We start from the raw sequence: 21,995 nt of genomic DNA, 5'->3' as shown, positions 1-21,995 counted from the left end.
CGCCCACCCTGTGGAACACCCTCCCTTCAGATGTGAAGGGAATAAGCAGCTATCTTATCTTTAAAAGACATCTGAAGGCAGCCCTGTATAGGGAAGTTTTTAACGTTTGATGTTTTCATATGTGTTGTAAGCTAACCAGAGTGGCTGGGGCAACCCACATAATAAAATTATTGTTGTTATTATTTTTATTATGCAATACCTACATGGTTTGTAACACACACAAAAGATCCATAAAAAAGAAGCGGGCAGATGCATTCAAATCAAAGCTTTTCCAAACCACATAGTAATTTACAAAATGCAAAAAGACACATCTGCCAAAAGGCACAAAATGCAAAAAGAACCTAGACTTGAAAGCTCTTCCACACAGAGGACATTTTAGCCATTGCCCTAAGAGTGGACTCTCTCATTATGTTGAACAAGACCTGAATGTCTAATGAAGCCTTTGCCACAGTCGAAGCACTGATAGGGTCGCTCGCCTGTGTGGGTTCTATAATGATAGACAAGTTTCATGCGCTGATTAAATCTTTTCCCGCAATCAGGACACTGGAATGGCTTCTCTCCAGTGTGAAGTCTCTGGTGTTGGGTCAGGGATGATTTCACTCTGAAGCTCTTGCCGCAATGGGGGCACTGGTAAGGCTTCTCCCCTGTGTGGATCCTCTGGTGACGCACAAGAGTTGACCGGACTTGGAAGCTCTTGCCGCACTCATGGCATTTGTGGGGCCTGTTGGCTGTGTGACTCATCCGATGCCGATCAAGGGTTGATTTGCAAGCGAAACTCCCCCCACACTCCTTGCAAGCGTAGCATCTTTCTCTTGCGGTAGAGGCAACATGTTTAAAGAGGACTAAACTATTGCTTAAGGTGTTTTCAGAGGAATTCAGTTCAGTGAAGATCTCTGAGTGGCCTACAAAGTCAGAGCTGAAGGGGGGCCATTTTTCACATTCAGGCCACATGTAGGACGATTTTCCTCCGGGGTGCCTTTTCTCATACCCTGATGTGCTTGTGTATGTTTCCCCAGGCCAAGTAGAAGTGTAGTCAACCACTTCTTGTTCGGTTTGTAAGTGGATCTGTGGATCGTGGTTTTCTTCCAAATTGCTTCCAAAATGAAATGCATTTTCCTCTTCCTTCCATGGGTGCCTTCCTTGCTGATCGCTTTGTTGTGGCCAGTACCAGCTCACATTATCTTCTTCTTCCTTAATAGGCCAGGAAGGAATCTCATTCCCTTCGTCTTTAGGATTATCCTGCCAAAACTTGCTTTCTGAATTTATTTCCACCGTAATGATATCTGGAATAACAACAACAACAACAACAAAATAGCATTCTACCATTGGACATTCTTGCATCGCAGGCAATTGGCTTAGATGATCATCAGGGTCCCTTCCCATTCTATAATTCTATGACCCAACAAAGGTGAAAGTTGGGAGATTCAGGACAGACCAAAAAAAAGTACTTGTTCACAGAACGTACAGTTCAGACTATGGAATCTGCTCTCCCCAAGAGGTAGTGAAGGCCACCAAACTGGACAGCTTTAAAAGAGGATGTTATGTACTGAGTTGAATAGAATCCAGAATGCAGCAGTCTGATTGGTCCTAGAACAATAGGATCCAGAATGCAGCAGTCTGATTGGTCCACAGGAGCCACCCAATCCAGCTCCAGGTGGAAGTGAATCTGCAACCTGATTGGCCTACAGGAGAATCCTGGAATTAGCCAATCATGTGGGGCCCATTGTGTAAATAATGTATATAAAGCAGACATTCTGGGGGAACTTCCATTCCTCCTCACCACTATGAGCTGAATAAAGAGCATGAAATCCACTCTTGACTCCGAGTATATTTCAGAGGATTAGTCAAATTCATGGAGGACAGCGCTATTGATGATAACAATGGCTAGGTTCTGCCTCCACTGTTGGAGGAAATATACCTTCTGAGGGCCAGTTGCCGGGAATCACAAATGGGGAGATTGCTGTTGCAATCAGGTCCTGCGTGCCTCTTTTCTTATGGGCATCTGTTTGGTCATTGCAGGGAAAGAGGATGCAAGACTTTGCCCTGTGAGCATTGTGGCTCTCCAAGTCCTCCAGCAGAATCCTTTCCTCTTCCCTTGAAGCTGCAAATTCCAGGGACTGAACCTCAGCCCCCCTGCCCAGCAAGTGTGTGCCCAACCGCTGCACTGTCCCCCTCGCAGTGCATTGAAGACAACATGCGTCCGCGACAAAGGAGCAGAATATGGTGCCTCTGAGTCTCTAAAACTAAGAGATGGCCCTACATAACACAGGGGAAATACTGCTGAGCCAGAGGTGGCTGGTGGGTCGGAAGGCAGGGAGCCCGATCAGTAGGCGGAGCCAAGGAGAGGCGGAGCCAACTCATTCCAGTGGGGTCTCCCCATTCTCCTCTATGCTTAGTTCTACAAGGGAAACTCAGACTTAGGCAGGGGAAGCTGGCCGGCACTGCTGCCCTTGTAAGTCCGAAGGCAAACACATGGCGGTGTGTGTGTGTGTGAGATGGAGGGCAGGCTGTAATTGGTGGGGCAGTGCCTCCTTCACCCTAATGGACCAGCCCCCAATGATTCAGAGCCCTCCTAGCTCCCTCTGTTGATCCTTTGTGAAGCAGCCAGGACAGCCTTACATTTTTTCTGCATCAAAAAGAGTGCCGTAGGTGCTATCTTTTATTTTTATTATTTTCCTGACCCTTCACTGTAAGATCCCAGGGTGGGTTCCAACAATATAAAGATAAGGTAAAGGTAAAGGGACCCCTGACCATTAGGTCCAGACTCTGTGGTTGCGGCGCTCATCTCACTTTACTGGCCGAGGGAGCCGGCGTACAGCTTCCAGGTCATGTGGCCAGCATGACTAAGCCACTTCTGGTGAACCAGAGCAGCGCACGGAAACGCCGTTTACCTTCCTGCTGGAGTGGTACCTATTTATCTACTTGCACTGCGTGCTTTCAAACTGCTAGGTTGGCAGGAGCAGGGACTGAGCAACGGGAGCTCACCCTGTCACGGGGATTCGAACCGCCAACCTTCTGATTGGCAAGCCCTAGGCTCCGTGGTTTAACCCACAACGCCACACGCGTCTTTTATTTTTATTACTTTCCTGACCCTTCACTGTAAGATCCCAGGGTGGGTTCCAACAATATAAATATGCAATATTCAAATCCATTAACATCAACTTGCAAAGCTTAAGACTTGCTTTGTTTGCAAAATGTCATTGCTTTGTTTTTAAATTGAGGATCTGTTTGCTGCCCTGGACTCTCTGGGGCAGAAGGGAGAATTATAAATTCAATAACTATCTAAGTAACTAAAATAATTTACCTGGATTGGTAACAGTGCAAGTTGAGACTGGATGTATGGATTCAGGCTGTTAAGGTCAAAAAGAAAGAGAATGAGTGACAAGCACCCCTTGCATTCCTCATTTATCTCCTCCCCCAAATCCCTTCCCTCTTTTCCTCAAGGTTTGCTCACCTGTATGGATGCTAGGATCCCTGTTTCAGACTTCTTAAGACTGGCAGCTTTTGTTTGTGATGTGTTGCTGTCTGACAGCTGAAGCACTGAAAAAGCAATGGTGATCTGTAAAAGAAATGCTTCACAGGCAACTGAATTCTACCTTTTGGCACAGGAGACCCCAATCCAGGTTGCATAAAGGTAAAGGGACCCCTGACTGTTAGGTCCAGTCGTGACCGACTCTGGGGTTGCGGCGCTCATCTCACTTTATTGGCCAAGGGAACCGGCGTACAGCTTCTGGGTCATGTGGCCAGCATGACTAAGCCGCTTCTGGCGAACCAGAGCAGCGCCCCCCGCCGGGGTGGTACCTATTTATCTACTTGCACTTTGATGTGCTTTTGAACTGCTAGGTTGGCAGGAGCAGGGACTGAGCAACGGTAGCTCACCCCGTCACAGGGATTTGAACCTCCGACCTTCTGATCGGCAAGCCCTAGGCTCTGTGGTTTAACCCACAGCGCCACCCGTGTCCAATCCAGGTTGCATAGTGGTTAGCAATTAAGGGACATGACAAAGCGAGTGGTTACTCCGCTGATGAGTATGTGTATAAGAGAGAAAGAATAATTGTTTCATGCATGATATGTAATCCACACCTCAACTTTGCTAAAAAGCATGCATCAACAAGTCCTCCTTCAGTGGCTCAGTTGTTTGCATCCAGCAACAAAGGGAAGGCAAGAGTTCTTACCCATTGATGATGACCCGCTCTCATCACTCTCCTCCATGACTTTCCAGTAAAGGGTCTTTTGCCTGGGGTTCACTGAAGTCTGCTCACTTTCGGAAAGGGACGCCGATGGCTCCTCAAAATTCACTGGCAGCTGAAAAATGTTCACACCTAAAGATTTGTTTGCTGTATAGTCACAATAGTGCCATAAAGAATCAAAGTTCAGATTCCTGAAAACCAGAGGTTGGTTTTTGTCTTTGTAGTTGGAACACATTTCTGGAGCTTGCGGTGTTGCAGAGAGTTTATGTGAGGCTTATAGTGGCCAGAAGGAAAAAATATTTTCATTTCCCACCAGCTTTAACCAGAGCAAAATTTCTGACCCACATTGTCTAGCCCAGGTGTGGAGAACCTTTGACCCTCCATATCAGTGTTTCCCAAACAGGTCTCCGGCTGTTTTTGTTTTTTTTTTGGACTACAGTTCCCATCATCCCTAGGGACGCGGGTGGCGCTGTGGGTAAAACCTCAGCGCCTAGGACTTGCCGATCGCATGGTCGGCGGTTCGAATCCCCGCGGCGGGGTGTGCTCCCGTCGTTCGGTCCCAGCGCCTGCCAACCTAGCAGTTCGAAAGCACCCCCGGGTGCAAGTAGATAAATAAGGACCGCTTACCAGCGGGAAGGTGAACGGCGTTCCGTGTGCTGCGCTGGCTCGCCAGATGCAGCTTGTCACGCTGGCCACGTGACCCGGAAGTGTCTGCGGACAGCGCTGGCTCCCGGCCTATAGAGTGAGATGAGCGCACAACCCTAGAGTCTGGCAAGACTGGCCCGTATGGGCAGGGGTACCTTTACCTTTACCTTTCCCATCATCCCTAACCACTGGTCTTGCTAGCTAGGGATGATGGGAGTTGCAGTCCAAAAACAGCCAAAGACCCAAGTTTGGGAAAAGATGCTCCAGATCATGGGTGTAGCCAAGGAGGGAGGGGGAACTGCCCACCCCAGATCAAGTAAAACAATAGAAATAACTGACCAGTCACATTGGTTCTGCCCCCCCCAACGAAAAATCCACACTCCAGAACTACAACCTCCATTATCCCTGGCTATTGGTCATGGTTGTTGGGGCTGATGGGAGTTGTAGTTCATCAACATCTGGAGGATCAAAGGTTCGTCACATAATAATTATATAATAATAATAATAATATTTTTTTATTTATACCCCGCCCTCCCCAGCCAAGGCGGCTTACAAGCAATAATAAAAACAAGATGAATGATTACAACTTAAAAACAAAAAGAAAATACAACATTAAAATAATGGAACATTAAAATATTAAAATGTAGCCTCATTGCAGGAGGAGAAGGAAAAGAAAAAGAAAGAGAGGGAGGGAGGGAATCAAACTGGCTCCAAGCCAAAGGCCAGGCAGAACAACTCTGTCTTACAGGCCCTGTGGAAAGAAATCAGATCCTGCAGGGTCCTGGTCTCATGAGGCAGAGCGTTCCACCAGAGTTGAAAAGGCCCTGGCTCTGGTTGAAGCCAATCTAACTTCCTTAGGGCCTGGGACCACTAGGGTGTTGCTATTTATGGACCTTGAGGCTCTCCGTGGGGCATCTAGCTTAGCCCAATACGGGTAGACAGTATTATAGATTTTGAATAACCAGAATTAGTCATTGCACAAATCCTTCAGCATTCCTCACCTCGACGACGACTTCAGCTGGTTCTCGCTGTTGCAGGGCAGCCTCCACCATGCGAGCAATCTCTTTGCTGCTGCTGCTGTCTGGCCCTCTAGCTCTCAGGCAAACTTGCATCTCCTCTGGAAGCAGAGACAAGAATTGTTCCAGGACGATCATATCCACAATCTGTTCCTTGGTGCGTTCTTGAGGGCGCAGCCATCGATGAGCAGCATCGCTCAGGCGGGACAGTGTCCCCAGAGGAGTTTCTCCATGCGGGACAATGCTCTGGCGGAACATCTGGCGATGAGATTCCTGGCTGGCCAGACACAACGCCTTAGTCTCCGCAGGAGTGCCAGCTTGGTCCGCCATCTTGGATGGGGGACGTGACCGAGGAAACTTTCCAGGGAATAGAGAGGCTGGAAGGAAAATCTGGCTGCTCAGAGGCCCAGCTAGAGCCATCGTTGTCCCAAGGAAAGTCCTAGCCACAACCTGTGAAATAGAGATTACAGAGAGTCTTGAAGTCCTCCTGAAATCCCAGTGTGTGACACAATCCTAAATTTACCTCAGTTCCCCAGAAACGCTAACTGCTACACATATTTCCATCTTCCATTCTTTGAAGGATGAAATGGTATATAAATGACCTTAATAAATACATTTTAAAAAACGAGTGTGTGTAAAAGTCTGTTTTTTATTCCTGTCTTGACCTCAGCCCTTCACCTGAAGGACTTTGTTCTCTTATGAAAAGGAGATGTCAACAGATACATAGCTTTCCAAAGGCAAATGGCTGAACTCCTGTGCTGCACAATTTGCATGACAATTGAAGATACTCACTTTATAATGCATTGTATGAAAGGCCATTTAGTTCTCTTTGCTTCTTATTGCCTTAAGGGGATTGCCTCTAAGGAGGGGAGACAAAGTCTGGGAGGCAGATAACTGCCATGAATACCCTGTTGTGCCAGGAAATGTAAAGGATCACAGGGTTTTACTTTGCATTAAGAGAGATAAAGAATCTTGCAGCACCTACTTCAATATCAGTATTTAGGCCAGCCAAAAGGTCACAAAATAATGGTCAAGTTTTCAGGTTCTCCAGAACTCTGCTTCAGCCTAATAGTTTACGATTAGCAAGGAGAGGGGAGGAAAAAAATTGGCGGGTAACGATGCTATGGATTCTGCGTTTCCAAAAATTTCTAAAGTTTATTTGATTTGATTTTTTGCTTTAAATGACAATGGCTTTATTATGCCCACTTGGTTTTAAATTAGTCTATGGGTTTTAGCAGTGCTGGCTCCCAACCATTTGATTTGTATAGCGCTCGGGGAGCTCTTTGATCAAGTGGTTTATAAATCTCCTAAACAGAGGGGCACAGATTTACAGCTTTCCTCTAGCCCTGAGGGCATTATTTCTGACCTGCATAAACAAGCATAAGCTTTGGAAACAGGGCGAGCAAATTAATTTCTCATCATATGAAGGATCTGGAGCAAATGGAAAGAGAGAAATGGCAGGTGTTTTTTGCTGTTGTCCCGCCCCCCCCGCCCCATGGTACAAAATCTTTTCTCTATATTTGTTCTATTGAGTCTTACCTGGAGCAAGAAGTTCAGAGGAATCCTGAGCAGGGTGTTCACCTGCTGATCTCTCTACTGCAGGAGGCTCTGGGAAAGTCTTCCACCTTCTCACACAATTTCATGAAACTAGCATCCAGGTGTAAGGAAGGAATAATCAACTAGAGGTCCAGCCTCTTAAATAAAACTCCTTTCATTCTAGCCTGGTAACACAACCCCCATGCACTGCCCTCTGGTGGGGAGAAACTTAAATGACCCCCTACCTGACTAGGATCACCTCTTCTGTTAAGGAAGTAGGTTAGTCATCTGACTGTGGAGATGGTGGCAGCCTGGGCTCCTTTTGTGCCTTTAACAGTAGCTTGAGCTGAAAAAGAAAAATCAGCAGGGGAAGCTTTCCATAGCAGAGATAAACCCAGCCCCTGAATCAATCTGCAGCTCCTCCTGACCGGAAGAAAGAAGCTGGAACATTAACTATGACAATCTTTCCCCAACTTGGAGCCAGCCAGATGTTTTGAACTACAACTCCCAGTGCCCCTGATGGGAGTTGTAGTCCAAAACATCTGGATGGCCCAGGTTGGGGAAGGCTTCATGGTGACACTGAGGGCTGGAGGGCCTCTTCCCTCCCCATCCCCTTTATTCAATTTGCATCATGCCAGTTTCTAATAAAATAATAATAATAATAATAATAATAATAGTAGTAGTAGTAGTAGTAGTAGTAAATACCCCACCTATCTGGCTGGGTTTCCCCAGCCACTCTGGGCAGCTTCCAACAAAATATTAAAATACAGTAATCCATCAAACATTAAAAGCTTCCCTAAAACAGGGCTGCCTTCAGATGTCTAGTCTAGTCTAAAAGTCTAGAGGTAATTGTTCTCTTTGACATCTGGTGGGAGGGCATTCCACAGGGCAGGTGCCACTACCGAGAAGGCCCTCTGCCTGGTTCCCTGTAACTTGGCTTCTCACGGTGAGGGAATTGCCAGAAGGCCCTCGGCGCTGGACCTCAGTGTCTGGGCTGAACAATGGGGGTGGAGACGCTCCTTCAGGTATACTGGGCCGAGGCAGTTTAGGGCTTTAAAGGTCAGCACCAACACTTTGAATTGTGCTCGGCAACGTACTGGGAGCCAATGTAGGTCTTTCAAGACCGGTGTTGTGTGGTCTCGGCGGCCGCTCCCAGTCACCAGTCTGGCTGCCGCATTTCTATCCCACTTTCCCAAATCTTATATTTCTATCCCGCTTTCCCTCCAAGGAGTTTGAGGCTGCGCACCTGCTTTCCCTTCCCCTATTTTATCTCTGCAACAACCCTGTGAGGTTGGTTAGGTTGAAAAGCCAGGGTTGGCCCCAAGCCACCCAAAGCGAGCTTCACAGTGGACGAGTGTTCATGAATTGGCAGGACGACAGGGAGGAGGAAGGGGTGTAGCCACAATTGGCACACACCAGGACAAGGTGGAGGAGAGGTGGGTGGGGTGGCTGGAATGTACTCACAGGCGGCAGAGGATGGCGAGGGGCTGAGAGTCAGTGCCCAGGAACCAGAGAAGCAGGACCTGTAACCAGAGACAAAGGGGCCCCTGTCTCCACAAACTCGGCCAGCTCCAAGGCATGGGGAGCGGTGGGTGGGTGCTCTAGGAGGCTGAGGCCGGCAAGGACCCACAGCCCAGCTCCCTAGCTAGCCAGGTGGGGCTTGTTAGCTCTGGGAAGTGTGTGATTCCTCAGCTGGAGTAAGCTTGGAACAGGGGAGGGCCACCTGTTCCTCATCAAGCCCTGATGCTGCAATCAGCTTGCAAAATACAAAAGGGAAGCTGTGCCTGTTCAACCGCCTGTGTTGATGGATCTCAGCTTAGATGTTCCAGGAGTGCTACGAAACTGTACTTTTTGGGAATGTAGACACCTCTAGGTACTTGCTGCCAGGTATAATTAGGCATTTGAATCCAGGTCTCCTCAGGTCGCCAGGCGGGATCCTCTCATGAATATACACCACAAGCTTTCTAATTGGACTTTAAGGCAGTGTTTTTCTGGGGGTGCTCAAGGGAACGCAGCGCCAGCACCTCCCCCCCCCCCAAAGAAAAGCTTTAAGGCAGGCATGGCCAAACGTGGCCCTCCAGATGTTTTGGGACTACAATTCCCATCATCCCTGACCACTGGTCCTGCTAGCTAGGGATCATGGGAGTTGTGGGCCAAAAACACCTGGAGGGCCGAGGTTGAGGAAGCCTGTTTTAAAGCACTATGATGCCATTTTAAACAATTGTGCCCCCTCCTCCCTCCCCCTGATTCCTGGTAGTTCTCTCGGAAGAGGCATTGAGCATTAAGCCACTCTGAGAAATGTTAACTCTGTGAGGGGTTCTCTCTCCTGACAACATCCAGCACCTTTAGCAAACTACAGCTCATAGCAGTGCTGGGTTTAGGGCGGTGAGAGTGGTTCTCCCTGGCACAGGGTGCCAAGCTGATGGGGCGCAAAATTGAGAAGCTCCATAATTCAGGGATGCCAAATTTTGGTGCTGTTAAGTTGTGGACAAACATAGCAGACAACACAGCGATTTCTCCAGAGTAGCTCTTTATTTGTAAGCTGGACAGAACTGAAGAGCAAACAGCTCAGCCGACCTGCTTTTATAGGCAGCCGGCTGTCAACATTGTAGCAACAACACACACCCCAGGGTTTCCCGCCTAAAATAACTGACGTGGACCTGAGTGAAAACTATCTACAGTATCCCCCTGCTGGCCCAGGGTGAGAACTTCAGTACATAACAGGTGCCACATTACCAAAGATTACCAAAGTCCACCCCTGCTCCCAGAATGCTTTGCGGAAAACAATGGCTGTTCCAAGTGGTATCATAGTGCTACAAATGTATGGTGTGAACGTGACTCAAGTCTGTAGGCTGCTCCCTCTCCTCCTCCTCCTCTTCTTGTTATTCTTCTCCTCAAACTGTGCCTAAACATTATAGGTGCTTTAGAGATGAATAAATATCTGCACATCAAGCTGTTGTTAAGAGGCGCAGCTTTAGTGGCTGATGGGAAAGTTGGCAATACTACATGGACGGCCTCTGCTGGGACACATCTTGCTGTCAGGAGCTCGCTCACTCTGACTGTTGCATTTATAGTGCTGTTTGCTCACCCTCTTTATCCCAGGGAAGTCAACAATATCTCTCATCTGCCTCACCAGCCTATAGGTGCCCTGTCATAGGGTGACCCCTATCTTCCAGGCAGAAGCTTCTAACTGTAAGCAGCGCTGGGAGACAGGCGACACTTTCAGGCTGTGCTTTTCAACATGGCGATAAAAGTGAGGGAGGGGACCTCCCTCTTCTTGGGGAAAGCTGGTTCAGTCAGTTCCTGGATGGAAAACTAACAGGAAACCCTCAGTTACACCCTTTGGGGTTCCACAGAGGAAAGGTGGGAATTAATATGCAATAAGTTAGTGATTAGGGACACGGGTGGCGCTGTGGGTTAAACCACAGAACCTACGACTTGCCAATCAGAAGGTCGGCGGTTCGAATCCCCGCGACGGGGTGAGCTCCTGTTGCTCAGTCCCTGCTCCTGCCAACCTAGCAGTTCAAAAACACGTCAAAGTGCAAGTAGATAAATAGGTACTGCTCTGGCGGGAAGGTAAACGGCGTTTCTGTGCCCTGCTCTGGTTCGCCAGAAGCGGCTTAGTCATGCTGGCCACATGACCCGGAAGCTATACGCCGGCTCCCTCGGCCGATAAAGCGAGATGAGTGCCACAACCCCAGAATCGTCTGTGACTGGACCTAATGGTCAGGGGTCCCTTTACCTTTAAGTTAGTGATTAATTCCCAATATTTGCATTGCTTACCTCCAGATGTCCTCTTGGGAACCAATTCCTAGGGATCGAGGTCCCATCAGCCCCCAAAATAAAATATTTGAGGAAGACAGTGCTCTCCCCATTGATGGGCATTGCCATTCGAATGGTGTGCATGCTGCACCTTGTGATTGATTATGCAAGGTGGGGCTTACCTGCCCCCCAATATTTTATTCACATTGGTACCCCTCGATAGCCTACAGGGCCACTTCTAGCAAACGCTGCCCACCTGCCAATCATGTAAGTTTGATCTGTCCCGTCACCTTTCTAAGGTTAGATTTAAATGTGTGCGTACATCTTATATATTTTGTACACAAGGGGTAACTGAATGCAAAATATGCAAAATAATGATTTGGCCAGCCTACTTTTTACCTCTGGTACCTGAATGTAGCGGGCAAAACTGGCTGCCCTCATCCCCTTTGTTCCCAGACTACTCTCCTGCCCTCCATTCCTAGATAGGCCAAGATGACTTGAATCAACATCAGCAGGGGCACAAGAACCATTTTATTTTATTTTTTTACTGTGGTCACCAAAGGCTTCTTGAAAGAAGCAGAGGGTCAAAAGCTTGCAAAGATTTTTCTAAGGCAGCAGAAAGGAGTGGTAGATTCGTGGGCGTTGAACAGGTTGTCTGGACCAATCGCATCCAAGCCTAGTTTTGGAATGATCGGTGCTTGATCCCTCTCTGAGCCAAGTCTTCAGAACATCCTTACACGTTAGTTAGGGGGCTGATGAAGGGAGGCTGCCTCTCTCTGACCCCTCAGCGACGACCACAACCCTGCAATGACATTGGTCTGGACAGCTTTCCCAATCAGTTTGGCTTCGATAGCTTTAATATCGTTACACTGCTTCACAAGCTGGGCCTTTGTATTTCGGGAGGTGTCCTCCAAGTCGGAAATCCTGAGCTCAGCCTCGCCCGAACACCCAGAGAGACTCCCGAGGGCGCTGTGGATGGCAATAACTGAGTTGTGCAAGCGGGAGACTGCAGCCTTTATCTCCACAGCGTCGGCAGCAACTTGCTCTAGCAGAGCCATGAACTGGGTCAGCGTTGGCTCAGCCGCCATTTTGTAGAGAGGGGGAGGGGAGGGAGATATTGGCTCGGGTTTTAGTCTTTTGGGGTTTGGAGGGGAAGATTCGGTCCCTGAGGCTGTTCTGATTGTCGCTGTAGTCAGATGCAATGCTTCGCGAGTCTGGAGATGGTCTTTGAGGGGTTGCCTTAGTCTTCTTCCTGGTTCAAGAAGTCTGCATTGGCTAAGTTTGTAGAGGCCCTTGTCTTTCCAGTCCAAACGTTTCTGAAGTTTTCCAGCTGGCTGGATTCTTTGAGGCACTCCAAGAACAGACTTGGCATGCATGTTTTCCCCATTAAAATACTTTCCTCTTTTGTAAAGTTGCCTTTGTTTCATTAAAGCCAAGAGGTCTCTGGGCTTCTTACCTGAATCGGAACAGCTAGCCTGGCCAGCATTTTTGGTGAACCGCCTATTGGACTTGGGACTTTTATATAGGTCTTCCCTGTGAGCCATTTCCCGGCTAACAATGTGCTTTGAGCACTGATCTTGACCCCCACAATCAGTGCGGCTATTCTGGTTCTCTGGTCCTGGTTCAGCATCTAGCTGAAGCATGTCTTTGGACAGATCTCTCAGACCATTTCCATAGAGAAGACATTTCTCCTGTCCGTCATCATTTCCTGAGATGCTGGCGCGATGGCTCTCCAGAACGTTCTGGTCCTCGCTGATTGAATCTGAAATCCTACACCCACTTCCCTGGGAGTGAGCCCCACTGGTACTTACTTCTGAGTAAACATGTGCAGGTTTGTGCTGTAAGTCTGCCGTCTCGTTCACTTCGGCAAGAATCAGGTTTGAGCAAAGCTGCATAGGCTTGGACTGCAGGTCTTGCTTGGCAGAAATCTGAGAAATCTCGTCCACAGACATTTCCAGTGCCACATAGTCAGGATCTTCCCTGCTGTGAATTTTCTGATTGCTGCCAATTCTTAGTGATTCCTCCAGTTCTGCAGAATCAGTACATGGCCTAGAATCAAGATGAAGTGGGTCCCTCAAGCTGTTTCTAAGAAGAGTAGATCTCTCTTGGCTTGCCTGTTGCCCCGGCAAACAGCTCTGGTCCTCTTTGATTAAGTTTCCCTGAAGATTCTGGAGGATTTTCTTCTCAGATAATTCATGTGACTCCCCAGATTGAGTCATAGGCTTAGAACTTTCCTCGCTGGGACTTTTCTGAGTATTGATAAATGCTGATAAGGATTCGCCCCAGTCCTCACAATCGGCACATGACTCCATCTCTAGGTGAACCATGTCACTGTCTAGTTTTTGCAAACTCTTCTGACAGAGAACATCCTTTTCTCTTTCTCTTCCTGAGTTGGTTTTTTGCTGCCTCTTCAGACAGCTCTGCCTTAGCAAGTCTTGTTCAGGACTCTGCAAAATAGCCTCCTTGGATTTTCCCATCGCCACCGATTCGCGCGCTTCCAGCCAAGGATCCTCTTCTCTGCTTTTGCTATCGGTCCTGTCACCTGCTGAAGCAAGGGAAAGCAATCACACCGTGTCCTAAAAATTCATTAAGAATACATTGGCTGCACCAGTTCCTCTCTACTGCAATTAAAAGAGGTCACAAATTTGAATATTCAGCTCACGGTGCAATCCTATGCCTATCTAGTCCAGCGGAAGGCTTGGTGAGTTCAGTTTATTTATTTGTAAAAATATGCATATACTGCGAACTTGTATAGAAGCCATCTAAGCAGTGTACAGCAAATGTTAAAATAACAGAAAATGCAACGAAAGTACGGAAGCAGAAAATGTCATGAGGAAGTGGCTAAGCACATAAAGTTCATCCCACTTAGAAAGACTGTTGACGCAAGAAAGTATTCAAAGGGCATCTAAAAATGGGAAGCTAGATGGCCACATAAAATAGTTAATAAAAGATGTACAAGGGGATGATTATTTCAAGAGAAATCTGGGTATAACTGATGCATGCCTAAACTGTATGCTGCAGTAATGTAAAAGTGGAAAGAGTTGATAACCGCACCAGGATTCTCTGGGAACACTTACTCATCCAGGCCACGTTATCGTAATTCTCCTGCATGACATTCCAGTAAAGGGTTTTCTCTTTGTGGCCCAGCAGAGCCCATTCTTCCTCCGTGAAACGCACAGATACATCTTCAAAGGTTACCAGGTCCTGAAACAAACAAGAGAGATATTCCATTAAATATTAAGACTTCTGTTGACTGTGTTGGGCAAAGCCTTAGAAGGTTTTGGGAGAAAGGGACATAGCTTAGGGGCAGACCAGAGAATGTGAATGCACAAAAGCGGCAGCGCACGTACATTGCACACACATAGCTCAGTTGGTTAGAGCATGGTGCTGATGATAACGCCAAGGTTGCAGGTTCGATCCCCGTATGGGACAGCTGCATATTCCTGCATTGCAGAGGGTTGGACTAGATGATCCTCATAGTCCCTTCCAACTCTACGATTCTATGATTCTATCTCCAGCTGAAGGATCTTGGGTGAGGGCCTTTTTTCAGCCTTGGTATCCAAGACATCTGAGATTCAGGGCCAGTCAGAGATGACTATACTAGAGGAGATGGACCAGAGGCCTGGCAATTTCTTAAGTCCAATAACTTGCATTTAGACACCACACCAGGATGATGATGATGGTGATTAATCATTTGCTAAAAAGGTACTATGGTTAACCAATTTCTCCCCCGGGCTCCGATAGCATACGATATGATAATCTTTATTGCCATTGCCCCATACAGAACAACGAAATTGAAAAATCTACATAAGACATTCAAAACCCAACAAGCCTGCTATCCCAGCTATCCCAACCTGGTTAGCCCCCTAAAAACTCTGCTATCCCAGCTATCCCAACCTGGTTAGCCCCCTAAAAACTCTCCCATACAGACTCCTTACAATGCGTTTAAGACCAAAATCGCATTTGGGTAGAAACTGTTTCTCAGGCGGCTAGTCCTAATCTTCATAACCCTGTACCTTCTTCCAGGGCATGTTTTTGTGCAAACCCCTTTTTGCTCAGTCTAGCCCCAGGCCATTTCTGGTTCTCCCATTCTGTGCCACTCCATATCACAGCACTCAGCATCTTGGCATTTCCCACTTAACTGTACGGAATGAAAGTGAAGGGAAGATCAGCAGAAAGCTTCCCATTTATTTGGTCATGGGAACACAGGCTTAACCTCACCTCACACCAATGCGATTAAATAGGCACACTCTGTCCCAGGCACAAACGAGATATAATCAGAGAAGATACCAAATCAGACTGGTTACTCAACCAGATTATGAGCAATAATGTGCCATCTGCGCCTTGTATCCCTGCCTTATATCAATGACACACAGAGAGAGAGAGAGCAGGAAACATTTTGCTTCTAGCAATGCTCTCCTGCAGTTTAGAGCTGTGTGACAAGCAGGAAGAAAGCTTTTCCATCATGGCACCTGCAAGCCAGGAATAGCTTCAATTGCACCTCACGCAGCCTTTAAAAGAAGGAAAGCCAGCGAAAACAAAACAAAAACACTGGTTATGAATGATATGTGTGTCATATCCAGGTTACCATAATCCTTTCCCTACAGGCTCCAAGTAAACCTTTCCCCACAGTGCAGGCCCCAGCAAACCCTGTGACCCACCACCCTGACCTTTTGCTCAATGCATTGCAGTGGATATTCTCTAGCCGTCAGAAAATGATTAATACCGGACGTCAGTTTCTGGCCAGGGAGACTGGACTCACTGGGTCTCTATAGCACAGAGGTGGAGAACCTAAAGGGCCACATCTCTTCACAGACAATCACCCAGGGGCCACACGCCAATGGCGAGGCAAGGGTGGGTGGGGCAACAGACATGGCTGTGGCCCCAGCACAGTCAAACGCCATCATAGTTCGAGGACAAATTCCAGCCAGGCAAAAGCACTTGAGGAGGGACATGGAGCAGGGCTGGTGAGGGTTGTGGTCTGGGAAAGCACAGGGGGCCAGTTAAGAGAGGACTAGAGGGCTGCATTTCCCCCCTGAGCTACAGCAGGTCTGCAACATCAGAAGCACAAAGGGCAACATCAACCAGTACCAGTTTTCCTGGGTCTGCATTAGAATCGGATCACAACAGCATTCCATTCTTAAGTGAGCTCCACCCAGAGTGGCGTAGTGGTTAGAGCGTTGGACTAAGAGCCGGGAGTCCAGGGGTTCAAATCCCCGCCCAGTCACAGAGCTCGCCGGGTGACCTTGGGGCACTCACTCTCAGCCCAACCTACTCCACAGGGTCGTTGTGAGGATAACATTGGGAGGTGAAGAACCACCTAGGCCACCTCAAGCACCTTGAAGGAAAAGTGGGCAACACATGTAAACATATCAATAAAAGAAAAGAAAACACAACCCAGCGCCAGCACCTGAGCAGTGTCAGCTGGCTCCTCTTCCCTCAAATAGCTCTCGACCAGCTGAAGAGCATCCTTACTGCTGCCTGGCTCCCTGGCTCTCACACACGCCTGCAAGTTGCCTGGAAGCACGTTCAGGAACTGTTCCAGGACGACCATGTCCACAATCTGGTCCTTGCTGTGCTGCTGAGGACACAGCCATTGCTCAGCTGCCTCACTCAGCCAGGACAGAATCTCCTGGGGGGCTTCTGCAGGCGGGACAGGGCCTAAGCGGAACCTCTGGCGAGCAGCTTCCCGACTGGACCGGGTTGCAAACAAACGGGATGCATTTGTGCCGTTGCCCAGAGCAGGGGCAGCCTTGGATCTTGCGTTCTCAAATGCACCTGAGCACTCAGGCAAGTCCAGAGAAGCTGGATCTACAGGAACTGTCTCAGTGACAGAAGAAGATCCCTGCTGCAAGTCCGACACGACTTGGCGGGCTGCGTTCAGACGTGCCCTCAAGAGCTGGATGGTGAGCTTTGGATCGTTCTGGATGCGTGGCTTGCGGGAAGCGGGCACCCCTGGTGACGCCTGGCAGCCTGGCACGGACCCTTTGCGGACGGGCTCTTGGCTAGAGGAGGGCCTTTCCTTCGTGCCACGCATCTTGGCATCCGTGCCGGCTGTCTTGGCAGGAGGAGGGTGATTGTGTGGCAAGGAGTGGACCAGCTTGCCGAGGCGCGTGTGGGCCCTCCCTGGGCAACGGGACTTGTGGTAGTTGGCGCATTTCCAGACCATCTTGCTCTTGCTCTCCCGCTCCTTCCGATACAGGTACCCTTCGTGAAGCAGCTGATCCCTGCCTTTCCGACTCTTGACGTATTTCAGAGCCATTTTCACGGGGGGAAGAGGAGGTGGAGGAGGAAAGATCAATAAATCAAATGAAAGAGATGGATGGTTTCGGAAGTGGAGTGGGGGAAAAACAACAACAACAACCAGTAAGGGAGGAAAACGAAAATCTCTGCAACAAAGCCAAGGGACGCCGGAGATCGGCCGAAGAGCTGCCGGGAGACGCCAAGGTTCTCCTTCTGGTCCGGCTCAGGGTCTGCGGGTGGGGCGCGCGTGGCAAGCTGCGCCCGTTCCCTCCGCCTCCGCTTCAACGCGATCTGGAAATCAGCGCAAAGAAGGGATATATGTGAGGTTTCCTCGCTCCGCTGTCCCAGCCCTTTTTCCTCCCCTTTCCCCCTGTATCCGGCGTTTATTGTTAAGTCGCAGCAGCTCTTAGGATGCGGGTTGCTCGGAGGCAGGAGGAGCCCGCAGCCATCGGGCTGACAAGTTCTCACTCCGGTCGGAGCGGGTGGAGCACGCGACGAGAAGGAAAGCGGCGTTCGGGTTGGACAGGGATGCGGATTAAGCCACGCCCCGCTTTCGCTCGTCAGCAGGTGGAGGAGGAGACAGCGTCGGATCGGCTTCGACCGCGCAGGAAGGAAAAGCTTTGCAAAGAGAAAGCTGCTTTCGCCTCGGAGGCCCCTAGTGGAGAAAGGCGGGTATAGGATGGCAGCCCTCAAACGTGCCGATTTCAGCTGGAGTGATTGCTCACGACAAACTTATCTGGGCTAGATCCACTAGTGGTCATGTGTGCCCTCTGTGCGCTTCCCACTGAGGATCGAGAACTCGCTTCTAATAATAATAATAATAATAATAATAATAATAATAATAATAATAGTTTTGTTGGAAGCCGCCCCAGAGTGGCTGGGGAAACCCAGCCAGATGGGCGGGGTATGTATGCATGTAAATAAAAAGGTAAAGGTACCCCTGACCATTAGGGTCCAGTTGCAGATGACTCTGGGTTGCGGCGCTCATCTCGCTCTATAGGCCGAGGGAGCTGGCGTTTGTCCGCAGACAGCTTCCGGGTCATGTGGCCAGCATGACTAAGCCGCTTCTGGCGAACCAGAGCAGCGCACGGAAGCGCCATTTACCTTCCTGCCGGAAGGTAATAGCGATACCTATTTATCTACTTGCACTTTGACGTGCTTTTGAACTGCTAGGTTCGCAGGAGCAGAGACCGAACAACGGGAGCTCACTCCGTCGTGGGGATTCAAACCGCCGACCTTCTGATCTGCAAGCCCAAGAGGCTCAGTGGTTTAGACCACAGCACCACCCACGTCCTGACATGTATGTATGTATATACCCCGCCCATCTGGCTGGGTTTCCCCAGCCACTCTGGGCGGCTTTCAACAAAATATTATACATCAAGTCATTAAAAAGTACACCCCCCCCAAAAAAAAGAAACGCAAAAGAACAGAGTCAACGTTAGTTTATTTAGCAAATATCTGTCAAAATTATTTAGAATCATAGAATAGAATCATAGAGTTGGAAGAGACCACAAGGGCCATCGAGTCCAACCCCCTGCCAAGCAGGAAACACCATCAGAGCACTCCTGACATATGGTTGTCAAGCCTCTGCTTAAAGACCTCCAAAGAAGGAGACTCCACCACACTCCTTGGCAGCAAATTCCACTGTCGAACAGCTCTTACTGTCAGTGTTATGTACTGAGTTGAATAGGATCCAAACTGCAGCAGTCTGATTGGTCCTAGAACAATAGGATCCAAAAGGCAGCAGTCTGATTGGTCCTAGAACAATAGGATTCAGAATGCAGCAGTCTGATTGGTCCTAGAACAATGCAGCAGTATGATTGGTTAGCAGGAACCACCCAATCATGCTCTAGATAGAAGTGAATCCACAACCTGATTGGCTTACAGTAGAATTCCGGAATTAGCCAATCATGTGCAGCCCATTGTGTAAATAATGTATATAAAGCAGATACTTTGAGGGGATTTTCATTCATTCCTCCTCACCACTATGAGCTGAATAAAGAGCATGAAATCACTTTGCGACTCTGAGTATATTTCAGTCAGGAAGTTCTTCCTAATGTTTAGGTGGAATCTTCTTTCTTGTAGTTTGGATCCATTGCTCCGTGTCCGCTTCTCTGGAGCAGCAGAAAACAACCTTTCTCCCTCCTCTATGTGACATCCTTTTATATATTTGAACATGGCTATCATATCACCCCTTAACCTCCTCTTCTCCAGGCTAAACATGCCCAGCTCCCTTAGCCGTTCCTCATAAGGCATCGTTTCCAGGCCTTTGACCATTTTGGTTGCCCTCCTCTGGACACGTTCCAGTTTGTCAGTGTCCTTCTTGAACCGTGGTGCCCAGAACTGGACACAGTACTCCAGGTGAGGTCTGACCAGAGCAGAATACAGTGGCACTATTACTTCCCTTGATCTAGATGCTATACTCCTATTGATGCAGCCCAGAATTGCATTGGCTTTTTTAGCTGCCGCGTCACACTGTTGGCTCATGTCAAGTTTGTGGTCAACCAAGACTCCTAGATCCTTTTCACATGTAGTGCTCTCAAGCCAGGTGTCACCCATCTTGTATTTGTGCCTCTCATTTTTTTTGCCCAAGTGCAATACTTTACATTTCTCCCTGTTAAAATTCATCTTGTTTGTTTTGGCCCAGTTCTCTAATCTGTCAAGGTCGTTTTGAAGTGTGATCCTGTCCTCTGGGGTGTTAGCCACCCCTCCCAGTTTGGTGTCATCTGCAAATTTGATCAGGATGCCCTTGAGTCCATCATCCAAGTCGTTGATAAAGATGTTGAATAAGACCGGGCCCAAGACAGAACCCTGTGGCACCCCACTAGTCACTCTTCTCCAGGATGAAGAGGAACCATTGATGAGCACCCTTTGGGTCCGGTCAGTCAGCCCTTTCCCCTTTTTCTTTTATACAATTCTCATGGGCAGGAAAAAACCAAATACATTTTACAACCTTCTAACAAGATTTAAATATTTTGCAACGTGCCAGCCACAGAAAGGAGATCAAACCAGCAGCAAGCACCTAGTTATATGGCACTATAGAATGTTATCCGAAAATAAAACCAGTTTTGTTTTTGAAGGAGAGAGAAAAGTTTAAAACTTTCAACTCCTGTCTGTTTTAGAAACACTTTTTCGATAAACTTCATAGAACTGCTGTGGGTTAAGACATTTCATTAATGTGATGAAGATGAGCTTTGGAATGCAGCCTCGGAGAATCAGAGTTGGAAGGGACCCTTAGGGTCATCTAGTCCAACCCCCTGCAATGTAGGAATCTCAACTAACGCATGCATGACAAATGGCTATCCAACCTCTGCTTAAAAACCTCCAATGAAGAGAGTCCACAACCACCTCTCATACTCTATTGCTACAGAAATGACACTTCTCCCAAATGCCTTTTGCTTTCAGGCTGTGCTGCAGCTTCCTCAGTAAAAGCAATAATCACTAGCTCTTAAATTTTCTGTTGATCACAGGAGTAGCCTGGAGTGCAATCTTGCTTCCTCTGGAACAGGGGTCAGCAAATTTACCGTGCCTTGGGCCGGCGTCTCCAGCGCCGATTGAGCGGAGGAGAGTGTGCCCATACGTGTGCGCACACGCTATTTCCGGCGCACTTCCGGGTTGGAGGAGCACTGGAAATAGCTTGTGTGCATGTGCACGGGTCTCCTCTGACCCGGATGTGTACTGGAAATAATGCTTGTGCAAGCGCACAATGTTTGCGGGTGCACACAAACTATTTCCGGTGCTCCTCCAACCCGGAAGTGGGCGGCCATGCAGCGCAGCGCCGGTAAGAGCAGGTGGCGGCAGCGGGGGTCGCTGCGGGACAGATAAACGAGTCCCTTGGGCGTTATCCGGCCCACGGGCCTTAGTTTGGGGACCCCTGCTCTAGAAAGCCCACAAACTAAAGATGAATGCAACATCCTTCCTCCTTCTTTGTGCCCAGCATGTAGTGGTAGTATACTGCCTTTGAACATGAAGTTCTATTTAGCTCTCATGGCTAATAGCTAAAGACATATCCTCTGTGAACTTCTCTAGTGCTGTCTAAGCTGAGACTGGGCTGAAGGTGTTCTCTCTGCAACTCTAAGGACTAGATCAGGGGTCGGCAACCTAAGGCCCATGGGCCACAAGCTGTCCACGGGGGTCGTTTTACCGGCCCACAAGCCGCACCTGAACCAAGTCATCTGCTTGGCGAGTCCCCGCGCACTGTGCTAAACCGGCGCAGCATGGTGCGGGGACTAACTTCGCGGTGCCGGAAATCACGTCTGTGCATGCGCAGGCGCCGGAAATTGCGTCTGCGCAGACACAATCCAGCCCACAGAGGGGGCTCCGCGACGGTGAACCGGCCCAGGCAAGGTAAGCCTTGCCAACCCCTGGACTAGATGCTTTCACTTTCTTTAGATCCATGTCAATCATGCTTCAAATTCACTTGACACTCAGTATTAGTCATGACTAATTTTGTCTTTTCAAATTGTGGGATGATGATGACTGGGCTGACAATGTATCACACTCTTAATTAAGAGGCGTTAATAGCAAGGATTCTCAAGCCTCGTCACTTAACTGAAGACATTTGAAGGCAGTCATGTATTGGGAAGTTTTTAATGTTTGACAA

General features: G+C 48.5%; 2 protein-coding genes across 3 annotated transcripts; both read right to left on the bottom strand.

Annotated features, from left to right (window-relative positions):
* Positions 1–91: 91 nt before the first annotated feature.
* On the bottom strand, positions 92–6,921 carry LOC310756817 (uncharacterized protein). Its single transcript, XM_083601639.1, has 5 exons — positions 5,837–6,921; positions 4,176–4,305; positions 3,455–3,540; positions 3,305–3,350; positions 92–1,283 (listed from the first exon to the last, which is right to left on the bottom strand). Exons 1-5 carry the CDS (start codon positions 6,269–6,271, stop codon positions 388–390), a joined length of 1,593 nt encoding a protein of 530 aa, XP_083457765.1. The 5' UTR covers positions 6,272–6,921; the 3' UTR covers positions 92–387.
* Positions 6,922–11,662: 4,741 nt separating this feature from the next.
* LOC310756481 (uncharacterized protein) lies at positions 11,663–18,036 on the bottom strand. Of its 2 annotated transcripts, none has more exons than XM_083600637.1 (3): positions 16,560–18,036; positions 14,227–14,353; positions 11,663–13,691 (listed from the first exon to the last, which is right to left on the bottom strand). In XM_083600637.1, exons 1-3 carry the CDS (start codon positions 17,409–17,411, stop codon positions 11,890–11,892), a joined length of 2,781 nt encoding a protein of 926 aa, XP_083456763.1. In that variant the 5' UTR covers positions 17,412–18,036; the 3' UTR covers positions 11,663–11,889. The 2 variants fall into 2 exon arrangements, with proteins under 2 accessions (XP_083456763.1, XP_083456762.1); XM_083600636.1 differs by having other exon boundaries at positions 11,663–13,694; positions 16,560–18,002.
* Positions 18,037–21,995: the final 3,959 nt, after the last annotated feature.

Source organism: Podarcis filfolensis (genome assembly GCF_964270895.1).
Source record: "Podarcis filfolensis genome assembly, chromosome: 2".
Lineage (NCBI taxonomy): Eukaryota > Metazoa > Chordata > Lepidosauria > Squamata > Lacertidae > Podarcis > Podarcis filfolensis.
The sequence above is the reverse complement of the archived record's forward strand: the minus strand, read 5'-3'. Positions and strand labels throughout refer to the sequence as shown.